Source organism: Mytilus trossulus, chromosome 8 (genome assembly GCF_036588685.1).
Source record: "Mytilus trossulus isolate FHL-02 chromosome 8, PNRI_Mtr1.1.1.hap1, whole genome shotgun sequence".
NCBI lineage: Eukaryota > Metazoa > Mollusca > Bivalvia > Mytilida > Mytilidae > Mytilus > Mytilus trossulus.
In genome coordinates this window covers 44,473,030-44,489,413 of record NC_086380.1, presented here as the reverse complement: position 1 = coordinate 44,489,413, position 16,384 = coordinate 44,473,030, and the positions used below count along the sequence as shown (strand labels likewise).

The following is a 16,384-nucleotide window of genomic DNA, read 5'->3' as shown; positions in this document are numbered from 1 at the left end:
TAAATTCTGAAAGAGATCACTAAATTACGTAGTGATAGTTTCTACACTTCCTTCATGCAAAATTACTGGTTTCAATTTCTACAAACATTATAGTGAAAAGTGAATAAATGCATGGGACCAAAACAATTTTATATTAAAATTTCTGTTACAAAATCCATAAAATGATTCTGTTTACAAATCAAATTATAACTTTCAATATGACCCTCGAACATGTTACATAACCGTCAACCATTGTCAAATCACATGACTATAATTCACTTTAGAATCTCTGGTAGATGAATTAAATCGGAGAGTTGATCAATATTTAATTATTTTGAGTAGAAAAATTAACCATCTGGAATAATTTATATTTCTTATCAAGTCTTGCGATGCAGTTTACTTATCTAGATGCAGAGGAGTTGATGTATTCTGAAAATGAAAACTGGAAAGAATATATAGTCATGGGGGACAATTTAAGTCATGTTTCAGCCTTTATTATCAAATAAAATCTCAGAAGAAATCCTCCATAAATCAAAAGTTGGCAGGTCCAGACTGCTATACTATTTACTTAAAAATTCACTTACATGGACTTATTTTCTGCTAAAAATATTATTTATGTATACTTGTATTGTCTATTTAAACATTAATGAACATTTGAAGCCTTTTCTGTTCTATTAACAAGAGTTCTGCCAATTTAATAAGGTAAACAAGGATTACAATTTTACCAGTTTGTGTCTGAAATTCACAATTTTCATCTGTAATACATATATCCTTCTAAATAGTTTAATTTGTAGAAAAAGGGAAGAAATTTTTTTTAGTTCACAATTTTAAACTTGGTTTAATTAAACTCTATTTATGAATATTTTAGTTTTTACATAGAAATCTTTACATGCAGTCTACAGATAACCATTGTACACTGACTTCTTTGGAGAGAACTCATGCATTTGTTACATAACAGAAGTCAATATATAAAAACTTTTGTTGAAGGTTGTAGATGAACTAGAGGAACAAATTAGCAAAAAAACACTTCAAAGAACTAAACTTGTAGTAAGTCTTCCCTTAATTTATTTGATATCACTTTTATTCATCAGATTTATTTGGCACTATAATATCTTCACATTACAATGCCCCACATTTTGATCGGTTTCTAAGCCTCCTACCAATATCTTTTATATTCCTAGACAACCTACGTTTATTCTATATTGAGAAGGACAGGCACAATCTTACTGATAACAATTATTTAATATTTATTTCACATTGATATCGATCAAAATTTGACATACTGAAAAACAATTATTTGAGTAGTTTTCTGTAATTGTCTGACGATATCATAGTATTTCAGACTCTAGGGAAATAAGGTCATTAAATCGAGTTCAGTGATTGTTTATCTGTTTCTACGGAAATACATTTCTGGTATCTGTTGTTGGGTATAAAATCTACTTCAGAGCTTTACTATCAAAGCTGGAAAAATGAATCAACAAATGTGATTTAAAATGTCTGCAAGGCAGCAACCTCGCCAATTAATTTTGCAGATACAAATGTATAGATATCTATTGGAGTATGTCTCCACTTTATTATCATGAAGTGACATTTTCAAGCTTTTCTTTTAAATTCAGGTTACCAGTTGTACAGAGGTTTCCAGTTTAGAAAAAGTTCAATGTAGACAGGTTTCTTTTAGAAAAGGGCCCATTTAGACAGGTTGCCTCATTAAATATTGTTCCATAGGACAGAGTCCCTTTAGATAGTTTTCCTGTTTAGGGAAGGTTCTATTTAGACTATTTACCTTCTATTAAACTTACCTTAATAGAAATTTATCAAATATATGGCCTCTCAATGTATTGCAAATTTCTTCTATATATGGCTGAAAAGAAAAGAAAAGAAGAATTGGTATAAAATTAATGAGCAGCAAACTGAAATAGATCCAGTGAAACCTAAAAAATTTCTTGAACACATTCAAGCTATTTCTTCATACATCTGAAACATTTTTTGATGCCTGCACATTTAAATGGCCAGTTGTCCTGTACTCATCTAACAAAGATTTTTGTTTTTTTTATTGACAAGGGCATACAGAATATTTGAATTTCTGAGTTTGCTACTGAAGAAACAGGGACTGGTATTTAACTCATTAATTATAAAATTCTACCATCTAAATGCACCACTTTAATTAAAAGCTTGCCTGGAAGTTCAACTATCCCAATAGTATGGAGTCGGTTTCACAAAAAAACTTACAAATAAGATTGATCGCAAATCATGAACAATTCAGTATACTTAGGATCAATCTCAGTTTTAAGTTTTTTTTGTGAAACTGACTCCTGGTCAGTTAAACTTATATCATAAATGAAATGCACAAAGTCATGGGACAAACAAAATTTAAAAACACATGACTAAATAGTTGCATCTAGATGTTGCTGAGTACAGACATTACATACATCTGTGTTTATATAAGTATGTCATGAAAGCCTTATTATGTGTTATGGAAATAATTACCAATATCACAGCTTGTTTACAATTACATGAATGTCCTATATTTTACATATAAAACGTTTGTTGTCGTTTACTTCCTGCTTCCATAATTATTGTATTATTGTATTAATTACGATACCAGAGGAAAAATCATGCATACAGTATTCTAACTTCTGTAATTATTTCTTCAACGTTATGTTGACAATTACTTTCCAATGCATGGTTTTTCCTATAGTGATGTGTCCTGTTTTGAAAAGGTTAATTTAAGACAGCTGTACCTGTATTTTTCTTCCAAAATACAAATTAGAATACATGTACCAAGGTTTTCCATGTAGCACAGCTACTTTTGTTAAATGATAAAAAAAAATTAATACCTTCTGTTGGGCATAAATTATAAGGAAATTTTACAATAAACAGGAAATCAACAAACTGTTTGAATAAATCCCAAATATAATAACTTTTAGTCCCTCAAACTATACAACAATAGAAGAGTTTCAAAGCTGCATGAAAACATGTCAAAACATACAGTTCAGGGGATCAGCACAACATAAACATAAAACATAGGCACCATAGGTTATCAAGTCAAACTGGGATCTTAATAGATTTGAAAGGGAGAAGGTTTGGTACAATTTAAATGTTTAATCCCTCTGCATTTGTTTGCACCTGTCCTAAGTCAGGAATCTGATGTTCAGTGGTTTGTGTCTGTATAAGTTGTAAGTGGTTTATAAGTGTTTTTATATAGATGAGATCATTGGTTTTCCCGTTTGAATGGTTTTACACTAGTAATTTTGGGGGCTCTTTATAGCTTGCTATTCGTAGTGAGCTCCGTGTTGAAGGACGTACCTTGACCTATAATGATTTACTTGTCTAACTTATTACTTGGATTGAGAGTTGTGTCATTTACTCTCATACCACATCTTCCTATATCAATTGATGCAGAAGACACTTTTTGTGTTGGGTAATGCTTTTTTGAAGACAATTCTAATTCAATATGCTGAAAAGTTCTGCCAAAACGTTGTAATAGCTGACAAAGATTTAAGGCTCAAAAGATAGTTAGAAGAGGACACTTTACCCTGTTTTCATAGTCAATGTGACCCTGATCTTATCTACCTGAAGTTATATAACTTATAGATATAAAAAAATAAAGATATAAAAAAAATCTAAAACTATAAAAGTTGTAACCTATTTACTACTCTTATTATTTACTAAACTTTTTTTTATGATACAAATACACAAAAAATACAATAACATTATCTCTTCTTCCTAGAACACTACACTTTTATTGAAGCAACCACTCAGGTTACTAACAACAACCTATAAGGAATAAGAAATCATTCATCATAAAAATTTAAGACAAATTTAAACTATTCGATTACAAGAAGCGTAGTAATAAATCTTTCCGCAAGTGAGAACAAATCAAAATACTAATCATGAGAAAGAATATCCTCACAGAACAATGTATAGTACCCAAGAGATTCGTAACTTTTTTTCAATAGTTACCAGAACAGCTAATCTATTTTCTTCCTAGCCATAAATTTCCCCGTCTAGACATTGACCAAATTACCATTATATATTTAGCATTACTTGATATAGCTGTAAGGTAATTCTCCATAAATGAAAAGGGTACTAGAACATTCAAATTCTTTATTAACTGTGGGCTTAACAGTTCATCTGAGGGTATTCAAACACAAATAAAATAGAACACAAGATAGTTTCAAGGATTTCTTTTAGAAAATTGAATTAGTTTAGGTACAGTCAAAATGTTGTTGTTTTTGTGTAGTTGAGTTACACTTTTAGTGACATCTACCCGAAATGTCCTTTTATTTATATTCAAAATTATATGTTAATAATAAACATTAAATGGATTGGATGGAGAGTTGCCTCATGGGACTCATTCAACATCTTCTTATATATATGTCTAATTAAAAGTGTGGGTGGATGGGCTGACCAATGGACAGAGGTTAAGCACATTGTCAGAGAAGGGTGTAACACAATTCAGGAACTCAGAAGGCTATGGATGACAATCAATTTTTCTATTCTATTTGAAATCATCAATGACATAAACTTTTTACTAAAATTCCAGATTTTTTTTATGTGCAATTGTACATTTCATTGAGATTAGTGGTTTTTTTTGAAAGGCTGCATACAAAAAAAGATATCAAAGTATAGATACAACTATTTTTTTTAAGAATTCATCAGGTTGATCATTATGTAACCCTTTTCAAGGTTGATGTCCCTTTTTCTTAGATGATGGAGTACCTTGATGACCCTTTTTTTTGGATTAGAGAGAAGCTCGATGACCCATCACTTCAGTCTTGGCAGAGAGAATCACATGATGACCTTTTCTTGGAGGAGGAGTCACTTTTTAACCCTTTCTTGGATGAGGGAGTTGCTTGATGACCTTTTCTCTTAAGGAAGCTGGCTTGTCATGTTTTGGAGTTTTTGTCAGATTTTCGGAATCCTCTGGTTTTATCCATTTAAATGCCTTGAAAAAATTTGCCCGGTGACCCCTATTTTTCTTTTTGAAATTCTTTAACATGTATAATGATAAGCCATCTGTAAAAGTCTTATAAAATTTTAATTACTTTTTAACAGTTTTTGAGAACTTAAACTTGTCAATGATAAAGATGTGAAAAGTCAAGAGAGAGATTTTCCTGCCAAAATTTCAATGGCTCATATCTCGAAAACAAGCACGGTTACCTATATATTTGTTTTGCTTTTTGGATTCCTTCATTAATTCTTCATCAATATAAACAAGTGTTTTTAAAAGTTAATTACTTTGAAACTGAGAAGTGAGCTCCCTTAAAAGAGTTGCTTGATGACCCTTTTCTTGGATGAAGGAGTCACTGGATGATCCTTTTTCTTGGATGAGGGAGTACGTCACTGGATGATCCTTTTTCTTGGATGAGGGAGTACGTCACTGGATGATCCTTTTTCTTGGATGAGGGACTACGTCACTGGATGATCCTTTTTCTTGGATGAGGGAGTACGTCACTGGATGATCCTTTTTCTTGGATGAGGGAGTATGTCACTGGATGATCTTTTTTTTTTTTGGATAAGAGTCATTTGATGATCTATTTCTTGGAGGGAGAGTCACTTGATGTCCCTTTTTGTGCATGAGGGAGTTGCTTGATGATCCTTTTTGTGGATGAGGGAGTACTTCACTGGATGATCCTTTTTCTTGGATGAGGGAGTACGTCACTGGATGATCTTTTTTTTTTTTGGATAAGAGTCATTTGATGATCTATTTCTTGGAGGGAGAGTCACTTGATGTCCCTTTTTGTGGATGAGGGAGTTGCTTGATGATCCTTTTTGTGGATGAGGTAGTTGCTTGATGTCCCTTTTTTAATTAGAGTTAATCTTGATGACCCATTTCTTGGTACCTATTTCTTGAATGAGGGAGTTGCTTGAAGACCTTTTCTTGGAATATTCAGTTGCTTAATGACATTTTTCTTGGTTGAGGGAGTTGCTTGATGAACTTTTACTTGGATGTTATCATCAGCCTCATCAAGATTGCGTGCACAAACTTAAATCACTCACTCACTTACTTAAAACTGGAAAATTAGATTTTCAAACTGGTTGCATGACTTTGTTCCGTAATGAAATTTCATAATCAATCATTTACATGCAAGTATAATTTGCTCAAGGACTAATGTTCTTTTGCAGCATAATGACGAAAGCGAATATTAAAATAATCCTTCAGCTCATCATAATAATTCCACTCTGAAAGCACGCTGGTAACAAGTAATCAACGCTTAATTACCTGTTATATTGACAATTTAATTACCTGTAATTTCCACCAGTATGACAATACTTATATAACAGGATTCAACTGGATATTTCTAATCGATTATTCTCTAAATACTTAAACGAGGTGCTATATTCGCGCAGAATTTAATTCTAACAATGAACTAAAACTAATTATCATTCTTGCAACTTGGGAAATTATTGTATCACTCGTAATTGAACGGGTTGTAATGTTTTACTCAAATAAAAATCAATAAAAATATCATATTTTGTATGGAATTCCCATAGTGGCATTTTTACACAATGTTTAAAAGAAGTCTATATTACTGAGCGACCTGAAACTCTAGCGTTATATTTTTTGTCAAAAGTAAAAATCCATTGTAGTGATAAAGACAAAGTACCTTCAGTGTAAAAGCTTTATAGCCAGTTGTAGTAGTTTGAAACTCCTGTAATAGTACAACGTAACATGGTAAACCATAGAACTCAGAATATAAAGATTGGATGTGACCCATATCAATTATTCCTGCATAGAATAAATGTTGTAGACAGTAACCAAATTTATTGTCAAAGGCAAAACTGCAGCACAGCAATAAAGGAAAGGTGCCTTTTGTGCAAAAGCGCTAAAGCCCCGAGTCACGTTAAACCACGCTTGTAGTAGTGCTACAGCTAGCGACATGGTAAACTATTGAGCCCTCACCTGATCTGGTGATACTGAATTGGATGTGACCCATATCATGTATTCCTGCATAGAATATATGTTGTAGACAGTAACCCAATTTATTGTCAAAAGCAAAACTGCAACACAGCAATAAAGATAACAAGAGGCTCTCAAGAGCCTGAATCGCTCACCTGAATTTTTTTGGTTTAATCTCTCATCAATGATTATTTTGGCTTTTCAATTTATTTAAATGTTCTTTGAATCGTCCTATTTTCTTCAAAAGTAAAAAAAAAAATCATTTTCTCCTATGTTCTATTTTAGCCATAGGAGCTATGTTTCTTGACATACAAGGAAATGAAATATAAAATTTATACTAGATACTCTGAAACTCTGAAACTCATTTAGCCTAAGTTTGGCTGAAATTGATACAGCAGTTTCAAAAGAGAAGATTTTTTAAAGTAAGTCAACATGATGAACAAATTGTGAAAAAAGTCTTTAAAGGGCAATAACTCCTAAAGAGGTCAATTGACAATTTTGGTCAAATTGACTTATTTGTAGATCTTACTTTGCTGATCATTTTTGCTGTTTACAGTTTATCTTTATCTATAATAATATTCAAGATAATGAACAAAAACTGCAAAATTTCCTTAAAATTACCAATTAAGTGGCAGCAACCCAACAATTGGATGTTTGATTCATCTGAAAATTTCAGGGCTGATAGATATTGACCTAATGAACATTTTTACTCCATGTCAGATTTGCTCTTAATGCTTTTGTTTTTGAGATATAAGCCAAAAACTGCATTTGACCCCTATGTTCTATTTTAAGTAACGGCGGCCATGTTTTTTGACGGATCAAAAATCAAAGCACACACTTTGTGCAGGATAATCTAAGGAACAACCATGCTAAGTTTTAACCAAATCCATTCAGTAGTTTCAGAGGAGAAGATTTTTAAAAGTTAGCAAATATGATGAACAAATTGTGAAAAATTGTCATTAAAGGACAATAACCCCTTAAGGGGTCAATTGACAATTTTGGTCATTAAACTTATTTGTAGATCTTACTATGCTGATCTTTTTTGCTGTTTACAGTTTATCTTTATCTATAATAATATTCAAGATAATGACCAAAAACTGCAAAATTTCCTTAAAATTACCAATTAAGTGGCAGCAACCCAACAATGGTTAGTTTGATTCATCTGAAAATTTCAGGGCTGATAGATCTTGACCTAATGAACATTTTTACCTCATGACAGATTTGCTCTTAATGCTTTCAATTTTGAGATATAAGCCAAAAACTGCATTTGACCCCTATGTTCTATTTTAAGTAACGGCGGCCATGTTTTTTGACGGATCAAAAATCAAAGCACACACTTTGTGCAGGATAATCTAAGGAACAATCATGCTAAGTTTTAACCAAATCCATTCAGTAGTTTCAGAGGAGAAGATTTTTTAAAGTTAGCAAATATGATGAACAAATTGTGAAAAATTGTCATTAAAGGACAATAACCCCTTAAGGGGTCAATTGACAATTTTGGTCATATTGACTTATTTGTAGATCTTACTTTGCTGATCTTTTTTGCTGTTTACAGTTTATCTTTATCTATAATAATATTCAAGATAATGAACAAAAACTGCAAAATTTCCTTAAAATTACCAATCAAGTGGCAGCAACCCAACAATGGTTTGTTTGATTCATCTGAAAATTTCAGGGCTGATAGATCTTGACCTAATGAACATTTTTACTCCATGTCAGATTTGCTCTAAATGCTTTCGTTTTTGGGATATAAGCCAAAAACTGCATTTGACCCCTATGTTCTATTTTAAGTAACGGCGCCCATGTTTTTTGACGGATCAAAAATCGAAGCGCAAATTTTGTGCAGGATATACTAAGGAACAATCATGTTAAGTTTCATTCAAATCCATTCAGTAGTTTCAGAGGAGAAGATGTTTGAAAAATTGTTAACGACGACAGACGACGACGACAACGGACGCCAAGTGATGAGAAAAGCTCACATGGCCTTTTAGGCCAGGTGAGCTAAAAAGCTGACCATGAGAGGGCTTTAAAGCCAAACCCGGTTCTTAAACACAGCCCTAGTAGTACAAAGAGCTAGTGACATGCTAAACCACAGCTAAGCTCTCAGCTAAGGTAGGATATACTGAATTAAATTAAATTCCGGTAAAAACAATATTTTTTTATAAGTTGAACATATTATGTTGTGCTGGTGTTATTTTCTTGTAGTGACAGAATTAATGATAATAAGAAACATAAAGCAAATGTGTTCCCCAAGTTGTAAGGTCAAATAACAAACTGTGTGTTATACATATTGTCAACACTAAAACTTAATGAGGTAAACATCATAAAATTTTAACTACAAAATTTGCATTATTATTTTTTTTTTTAAACATTGTAAGTTTTAAAACTTTTACTTGATATTTTCAAAGTTACATTCTTTTCAATTTTTCAAAATTCAAGGCTAAGATTTATTTAAAGGAATGTTCACTTATATAATGTTGCCAAAACTGAATTAAAATAATTTAAAATGTAAGACCTGAGTTAATGTTACTAATCTAGGTAAATTTTTGATAAATTATCCAACTCTTTAACATAAGTATCAATTTTAAATAGTGATCCATTTCTAAATGAAAAGTTTATTTGGCAGCCTGCATGTCCCTAATTCATGTTGCAATATATATTTTTCCAAATTGACTGCACTCAGAAACATCAGACACCATGTATAAAATTATAAAAATATAAAATTTTCCATGTACCTTTTATAAAATTCTAACTGATCATTAGCAATCTTATTGCATCTGTTCATATTTATTAGTCTGAGATTAATATGACATCCAATGACCTTTTAAAATCCAAATGTATTTACATTAACTTGCACAATCACAATTGGACTGCGGATTTCTACAGCAATTTATTCAAATGTCTTTTCCTTGACATTTGGAAACTAAATTGTTACCCTGGATTTGAGGTCAGACAAAAGTGTTTTTTAGGAAAATAAATCAGCTGTTTTTCTCCACGTAGACAATGACTACATACTGCAATTGTTAATGAACTGTTAAACTGTTTTTTTTTATAGCTGACTATGTGGTATGGGTTTTGTTCATTTTCGAAGGCTGTACGATGACCTATAGTTGTTATTTTCGAAATCATTTGGTCTCTTGTGGAAAGTTGTCTCTTGGCAATCATACCATATCTTATTTTTATGTTTAAGTATATCAAATAATGTGCTGAAACTTTTTACTAGAGTTGATAGAAAAAACCAAATAAAGTATCTTTGTGCTGTCGGCACAATCAAGATTAAAAGACTTAGTTTTGTCACAAATGACATTTACACGTTGTTTTACTACAGATCAATAACATAATCACATAATATACTTACTTCAAAAATGTGTGGATTTAGAGTTTTATTTCTTTGTGCTAATGTTAAGGCTTCTTTTACAGAATCTACAGCTTCTTTTGTATATGTCTGAAAATAGAAGTTTAAGATTATATCTCTGATGCATTAAAACATTTGGACCTAGAAACAATTTGTAAATTCTTCTTTGTTTTTGTTCTAAATTACTTATACCTATGTCTGATTGATCCCTGCAATTACTTTTAAATTCAAATTTATTGAGAAATTTATTATACAAAAATATCTGGGTTTTTTTATAATCTGTTCTATCATATTGCAAGATACTGTAAGTCTTAAATAAATGGTCAATTCTGTATCTTAAATACTATATATAAGCATAAGGTCAACTGTATTTGGTGCTTGCAGGAACAATTGTAAAGTGTACATGTCTGACTGGCAGGATTCTTCTGATCTTGACCTCAATTTTATGTTCTTTTAGCAATTTTTAGTTTTGTCCATTTCTCAGGTTGATATTATCAATAGGACTGCCAAATTTGGTGCCTGGATTGATAGAAAGGTGTGTATGTCTGTCTGGTAGGTTTCATTTGACCGTGACCTCATTTTCATGATTTATTAGTCAATGTAATGATCTGTTTCTCAGGTACTATTAACAATAAGACCACTATATTTCATGCATGGAATAATTATAAGGTCTTCATGTCTGTCTGGCATGATAAAACTAACCATTGCTGATGGTGACATCATTTTCAAAACATTGATAATATTAAGTTTCTGTGGTACCTTTCTATTATAGACATTCAACATTGATTCAATATAAATTTTAATTCAATGATAAGTAAAGCAGGTGAGACATTTCAGTGTGTGCATTTTTGTTAAATGTGAATAATGTGACGGAGTAAGTTTTACAATATAATTAGAAATTGCATTCTGAGATCTGGAATAAATGCCACTGGACATTAAATAGTATCCATAAAAGTAATGAACATCCATTCCAAATCATACAGAATTTTTTTACCAAATCCAGTAACTCAGGGAGGAAATGATGCCTTCTACTGATACTTGTACAATAAAGTCGATTTGTTTATAAATGTTTGACCTTTTTCTCCTTTTGTCTTTGAAATTTGCTTTTATTTATGCAACAAATTTCCTGTCAGAACTACTAATGGCTGTATGTTGCACAACTTAGTCTGCATAATTGACTGAGAAACCAAAATATAGCTATAAACCATTGTAAAGTAAATTCCAACCTCCAGGGGGATTATCATGTTACATAAATGTCTAAATCTTGTAATAGAAGTATGCAGGGATCTTAAAGGTCTAGCTCATCAGGAGTATAGAATTACAACAATTGATAGCACTGTTTTCACCAAATTGTTTACATAGCTCTAAGCTTTTATGATGATGCACAACATTTTTACATTATTTCTTTCAATGTTATCTGTGTTATTTTCTTGATCTGGACTTAATCATTATTTTGGTACATACATTTATTGAAAACATTTATTTAAATGGAGAAGCCTATGCATTCTAAGGAACAATTTTGTTGTAAATATGTATAGCTTCCCAGTATGTTCTTTTTTACCAGGCTTGATTTTGTGGTGTAACATCTTACAAAGTCTATCTGCATTCTTTCGCAAAGAATTCCAATCAAGCGGGTACTAGGGGAGGTCTTAAACTTGCACAGTGGTAAGAGTTTTTATTGCTCAGTGTTGAAGGCCTCACAGTGACTTTGAGATGAAGAACAGCTATAAAAGCATTGTTTCATTGCTTATATGTGTTTTTGCTATGCATGAACCAATATTGTGTCATGGATGGAAACTTATATATCCTTTGTTCTTCTATTCCATATTAACAGTCATAATCTTTTTATTTTTTTCTTGCAATTTCAACCCAAATGATCGACATCTAGCAATTAATTCTCCTAATTGCTAAAAATGCAGTGGTATTAGGTTGTGAACTTGCAGTGAAGTGAAATTTGAAGGTCTAACTATAACTTTGAAGATGAAGCACAGCAATAGGCTGTTTCTTTGCCTTTTTTTTTCCAAATGCATCAGTGAAACACAATCCACATTCTTTATGAATAAAATCAAATAATATGAAAAGTGCCAGTGGAAAGTACAAAAAAAAGTGCAATGATTACTCAAATAGATACTTTTCCTTAGGAGTACATGCATGTATTAACAAAACATCTTAATTGTTTGAGGTACATGTACACTGTTTTATATCCCATGAGGGGTTGGGCAGGTGTGACAATTTCAACTTTCCTTCACTTTTCCACAAAGACTCATCTGGCCAAAAAAATGTACTAATCTTCATGAGAACCTTGAATGCATTGCTGACCACAGTACCATAGGCTAAAGAAAATGTTTGATAGCTGTGGATTCAGTATTATTCATGGGGTACCAATTTTGATGGATTTCATGGGTCTACTTTACATATAAATTCAAAGAGTCAATGAAGTACACATTTTATCAAGGCTTGTATAAAATATAGACTTTGGCAAATCCATGACCTCAAATATCCACGAAAAACTTTAAGTTATCCTCATCCAAGAAAATAAATGAATCCCCAGTGTGGGTGTGCATTGTTGTCATTACAGTGATATATTGAATACTTGCATGTGATTGTGATAAAAGTTCTTTCATTATAAATTGGTCGTAAATTTCTTTTCCTAATTTTATTCTTTCTTCATCTGTCTCTAGTTTTTCAAATTTTCTAATCTGAAATAAAAAGACAAGGTAGAATTATAACTACTGAATATGCAAAAACTATCACTAAAATCTACATGTACATATGCATGAAATATGACAATTTATTTTTTTCAGGTAATCAGCCTAGTACATAATTGGCCCCTCATGGGGGGGGGGGTCCTAGTAATCACATAATCACCATTTTTTTGCCAATATAATCACATAATCATTAAATATTTGCTTATCTTTAGTAATCAAATAATCATAAACTAAAAATACAGTCCTAGGTAATCAAATAATCATGAAATATTTGGCTTAAAAATCAAATAATCATTAAAAAAACGGCCAAGTAATCACATAATCAAAAACACCATGAGGGCCCTCATAATTACCAGGTGTGGGAAATTTTGAAACAATTTGAAGAAATAAATGGCGACCTTATTACCTCTGAAAAAACATGATGCAATTCCAGTCAATTTTGTTTGAAAAATGGCTCTGAAATACAGATGTTTACTAAAGAATACTTTCTCATCAATTGTCTTTAAATTTAAATAACTTAAGGATTTTTTTCTAAGTGAAATTGCAAAACAATCACCTGCTTGGATTTGCTTATGGCAATTAATTTCATGTATTCTAGCACAAAACATCAATTTACTATTAATATGCATAGCATCAAGCTAATTTGTGGGACAGATGTATAAAAACACTAATATATTCCAATTCCTACATGCAGTCTGCTAAATCAGGAACATTTATTACCATAGTCATGATGATTATACTTTTACGCTTTTTATTTTTGTTACAGCATCTGCTGCAATAGTTAAATACAAATTCTGCTTTTAACCGATGATGCAATATGTCAATTGGCCTCAAAACAACACATCACGATTTCCTAAACAATTCAGAAACTAATACATTAATCAGTAATAACAATTAATTATTGTAATAGGTCTGATTATGTGCTAAAAATGCAATACTAGTTACATTGTTTATTTGCACTATAAATAGCAAATGAAAAGCAAATACAGGTAATCTTGTTTATTTACGATGTTATAGCAACAGGAAATTAAGGTTTTGTGGTTTGTAATGTAACTTGTTTATATGTATATTCTAGTCAGTCAACTGTCTGACAATTGACAATTGACTATTGACTATGCACATTAAAGAAACCTTGAGACAGTCAATCATAAGGAAGTATGATGCAAAAGGCTTAGTTTCTGTCACCATTCACTCTTTCTCTAAAGGAAGTCTGCACTCCATCCAAGAGTCAACCCAAATTGTAGTACTGGTCTATCGATTTATTGTTTAATTTCTTTTTGACTTGAATAAAATTTCAACAAGAATGAGTCCTAAGTAAAAGGATGCCTGATCTGCACTATCATATACTATGTTCAGTGGACCCTGAAAGTGGGATAAAATATCAAATTTGGCATTAAAATTAGAAGGATCATATCATAGGGAACATGTTTTCTAAGTTTCAGTTACCGGTAATCGGACTTCAACTTCATCAAAAGCTACCTCGACCAAAAACTTTAACCTGAAACAGGACAGACAGAACAAACCAACGGACGGCGGAACAAACAGACAGATGGACACACAGACCAGAAAAAATTATGCCCATAAATGGGACCTATAGTCTGAAGCCCAAGACTAGTAATTATTTCCCAAACTTTGTTTAGACACCTTAGAAAATGTTGGGATATTGGTCTTGGTACCAGTAGTTGGAAAAGATTTTGGTGCAGACTGCTCCCTTTCGAAAAATTTTCATTGAATTACACAATTATATCATACATTTTAATAAAAATCATTTTTACAGGATATTTATATTCACTTTTATACCAGAAATTATAGCACAAGTTAAACTCCCCCTTAATTATTATAATCAAGTTTTCAACAGTTACACTTCTTATGATGTGCCATGTCATTATGGTCTGACATAACATATTATGGTTTGACATAACATATAATTCCAAGTACATATGTACTCCAATTTGACTCAAACATTATGACAAATACATCACGATTTCCTTAACAATTCAACAGTAATCCTAGACCAATCAAGTAAAGTAACACTTCTCTTTCTACATATTTACACTAGTATTGGCATTTAAAATGCCATAACATTCCTGTAGATAGTAATCTGTCTGAATAACATGACAATATTGAACATGACTTCTCATCCTAAGTGAATTGATCAATAGAAAACCTTTAAGTTAGCAATATACTGCAGAACTTCTGAATGACCTCAATCTTAATTTTTCGGTTAAAAAATGTTTACATGTTAAGTCTGAAAATATAGCAGTCATCATGAATAATTGCTCCATTTTATACAAGTATGAAAATCAGTCTTTCATAAAATGATGTCGCATTTCAAATATATATTACTGGCTTTAAACAACAATCTTCTTGGCCTGAACAATAGGGCTGGTGGTAAATTGTCAAAACTTTATTGTAAATTGATTGGATAGTGTTTATTCCTTCTTATCTCATGGTTCCTTTGTTTAAGCATCCTTTTTATATCATATTTTTTGCATTTCCTTTTAATAATAATCAATCCCATCTTGTCTCGTGATTCTTGTACAAGCTTTTGTTAATTCCTTTAAATCTGATGGCTTTTCTAATCCCTTCTTATCTCATGGCTCATATAATCCTTTATTTTAACCTCTTGTTATCTCATGATTCTTGTAATTCTTTGTTTATTCCTTCTTAACTATAGATGATTTTGCATCCCTCTACTTATTTTCTCCCTCCCCATGCATCTCATGATAAGTTGCATCCCTCCACTTGTTTCCCCCTCCCCATGTCTATACTCAAGGTTTCTCAAAATCTTCTGTACACAATACCTGAGGCCTTATATTTTTGCAAATAGTGCACATAGTTTAAAAGGGATTAGGCTCAGTAAACTATTTAAACTGAAGCAATTTCCTGGTTTACAACTAAGAGAATATAAACAGCTTTGATAACTATTACAATTAATGACATAAACTGTCATCATCCGTTATATAATGTTTATGTAACACCACACAAATAGTTTTCTCAGTAAAGCCTACAGACAATGGATATACACTTACAAGTAAGAAAACCCCTTTCAATTATTTAAATGTTTATAAACAAGACATTGATAACATTCTGGCTTTAAATGAAAGCAATGGATGTTCTGGAATGCTTGTTTAATCTCATAGCGATACATAATAGAGAACCAGTTTGCTGTATGTAAACGGGCCTTCAATCATAAATACCAATCCCTGTGTTTTTTGTTGCAATTCAAGCAGGAATTGAACCAAGCTGTTGAACAATGTATCAAACCCTATGCACCAACAATGGACATCAGACAAATGACATGTTTGAAGGGACAATTGTTAACCATCTATTCAAATGTCTAGATCTCAATGAGCCAGCTGATGGATTACTTTTTCCAATAAAAAGACACCAGGATAATTGTTGCAATAATTCTGTCTAAAAGTCTGGTTTTATCTT

General features: G+C 31.7%; 1 protein-coding gene across 1 annotated transcript in view; it reads right to left on the bottom strand.

Moving 5' to 3' along the window:
* LOC134680999 (G protein-coupled receptor kinase 3-like) overlaps positions 1–16,384 on the bottom strand; it is a 100,968-nt gene that overhangs the window by 50,329 nt on the left and 34,255 nt on the right. Inside the window, exons 4-6 of the mRNA XM_063540332.1 lie at positions 12,836–12,937; positions 10,242–10,328; positions 1,779–1,840 (exon numbers count right to left, since the gene is read on the bottom strand). Coding sequence (XP_063396402.1) covers positions 1,779–1,840; positions 10,242–10,328; positions 12,836–12,937 — 251 coding nt within the window. The remainder of the gene's footprint in view (positions 1–1,778; positions 1,841–10,241; positions 10,329–12,835; positions 12,938–16,384) is intronic.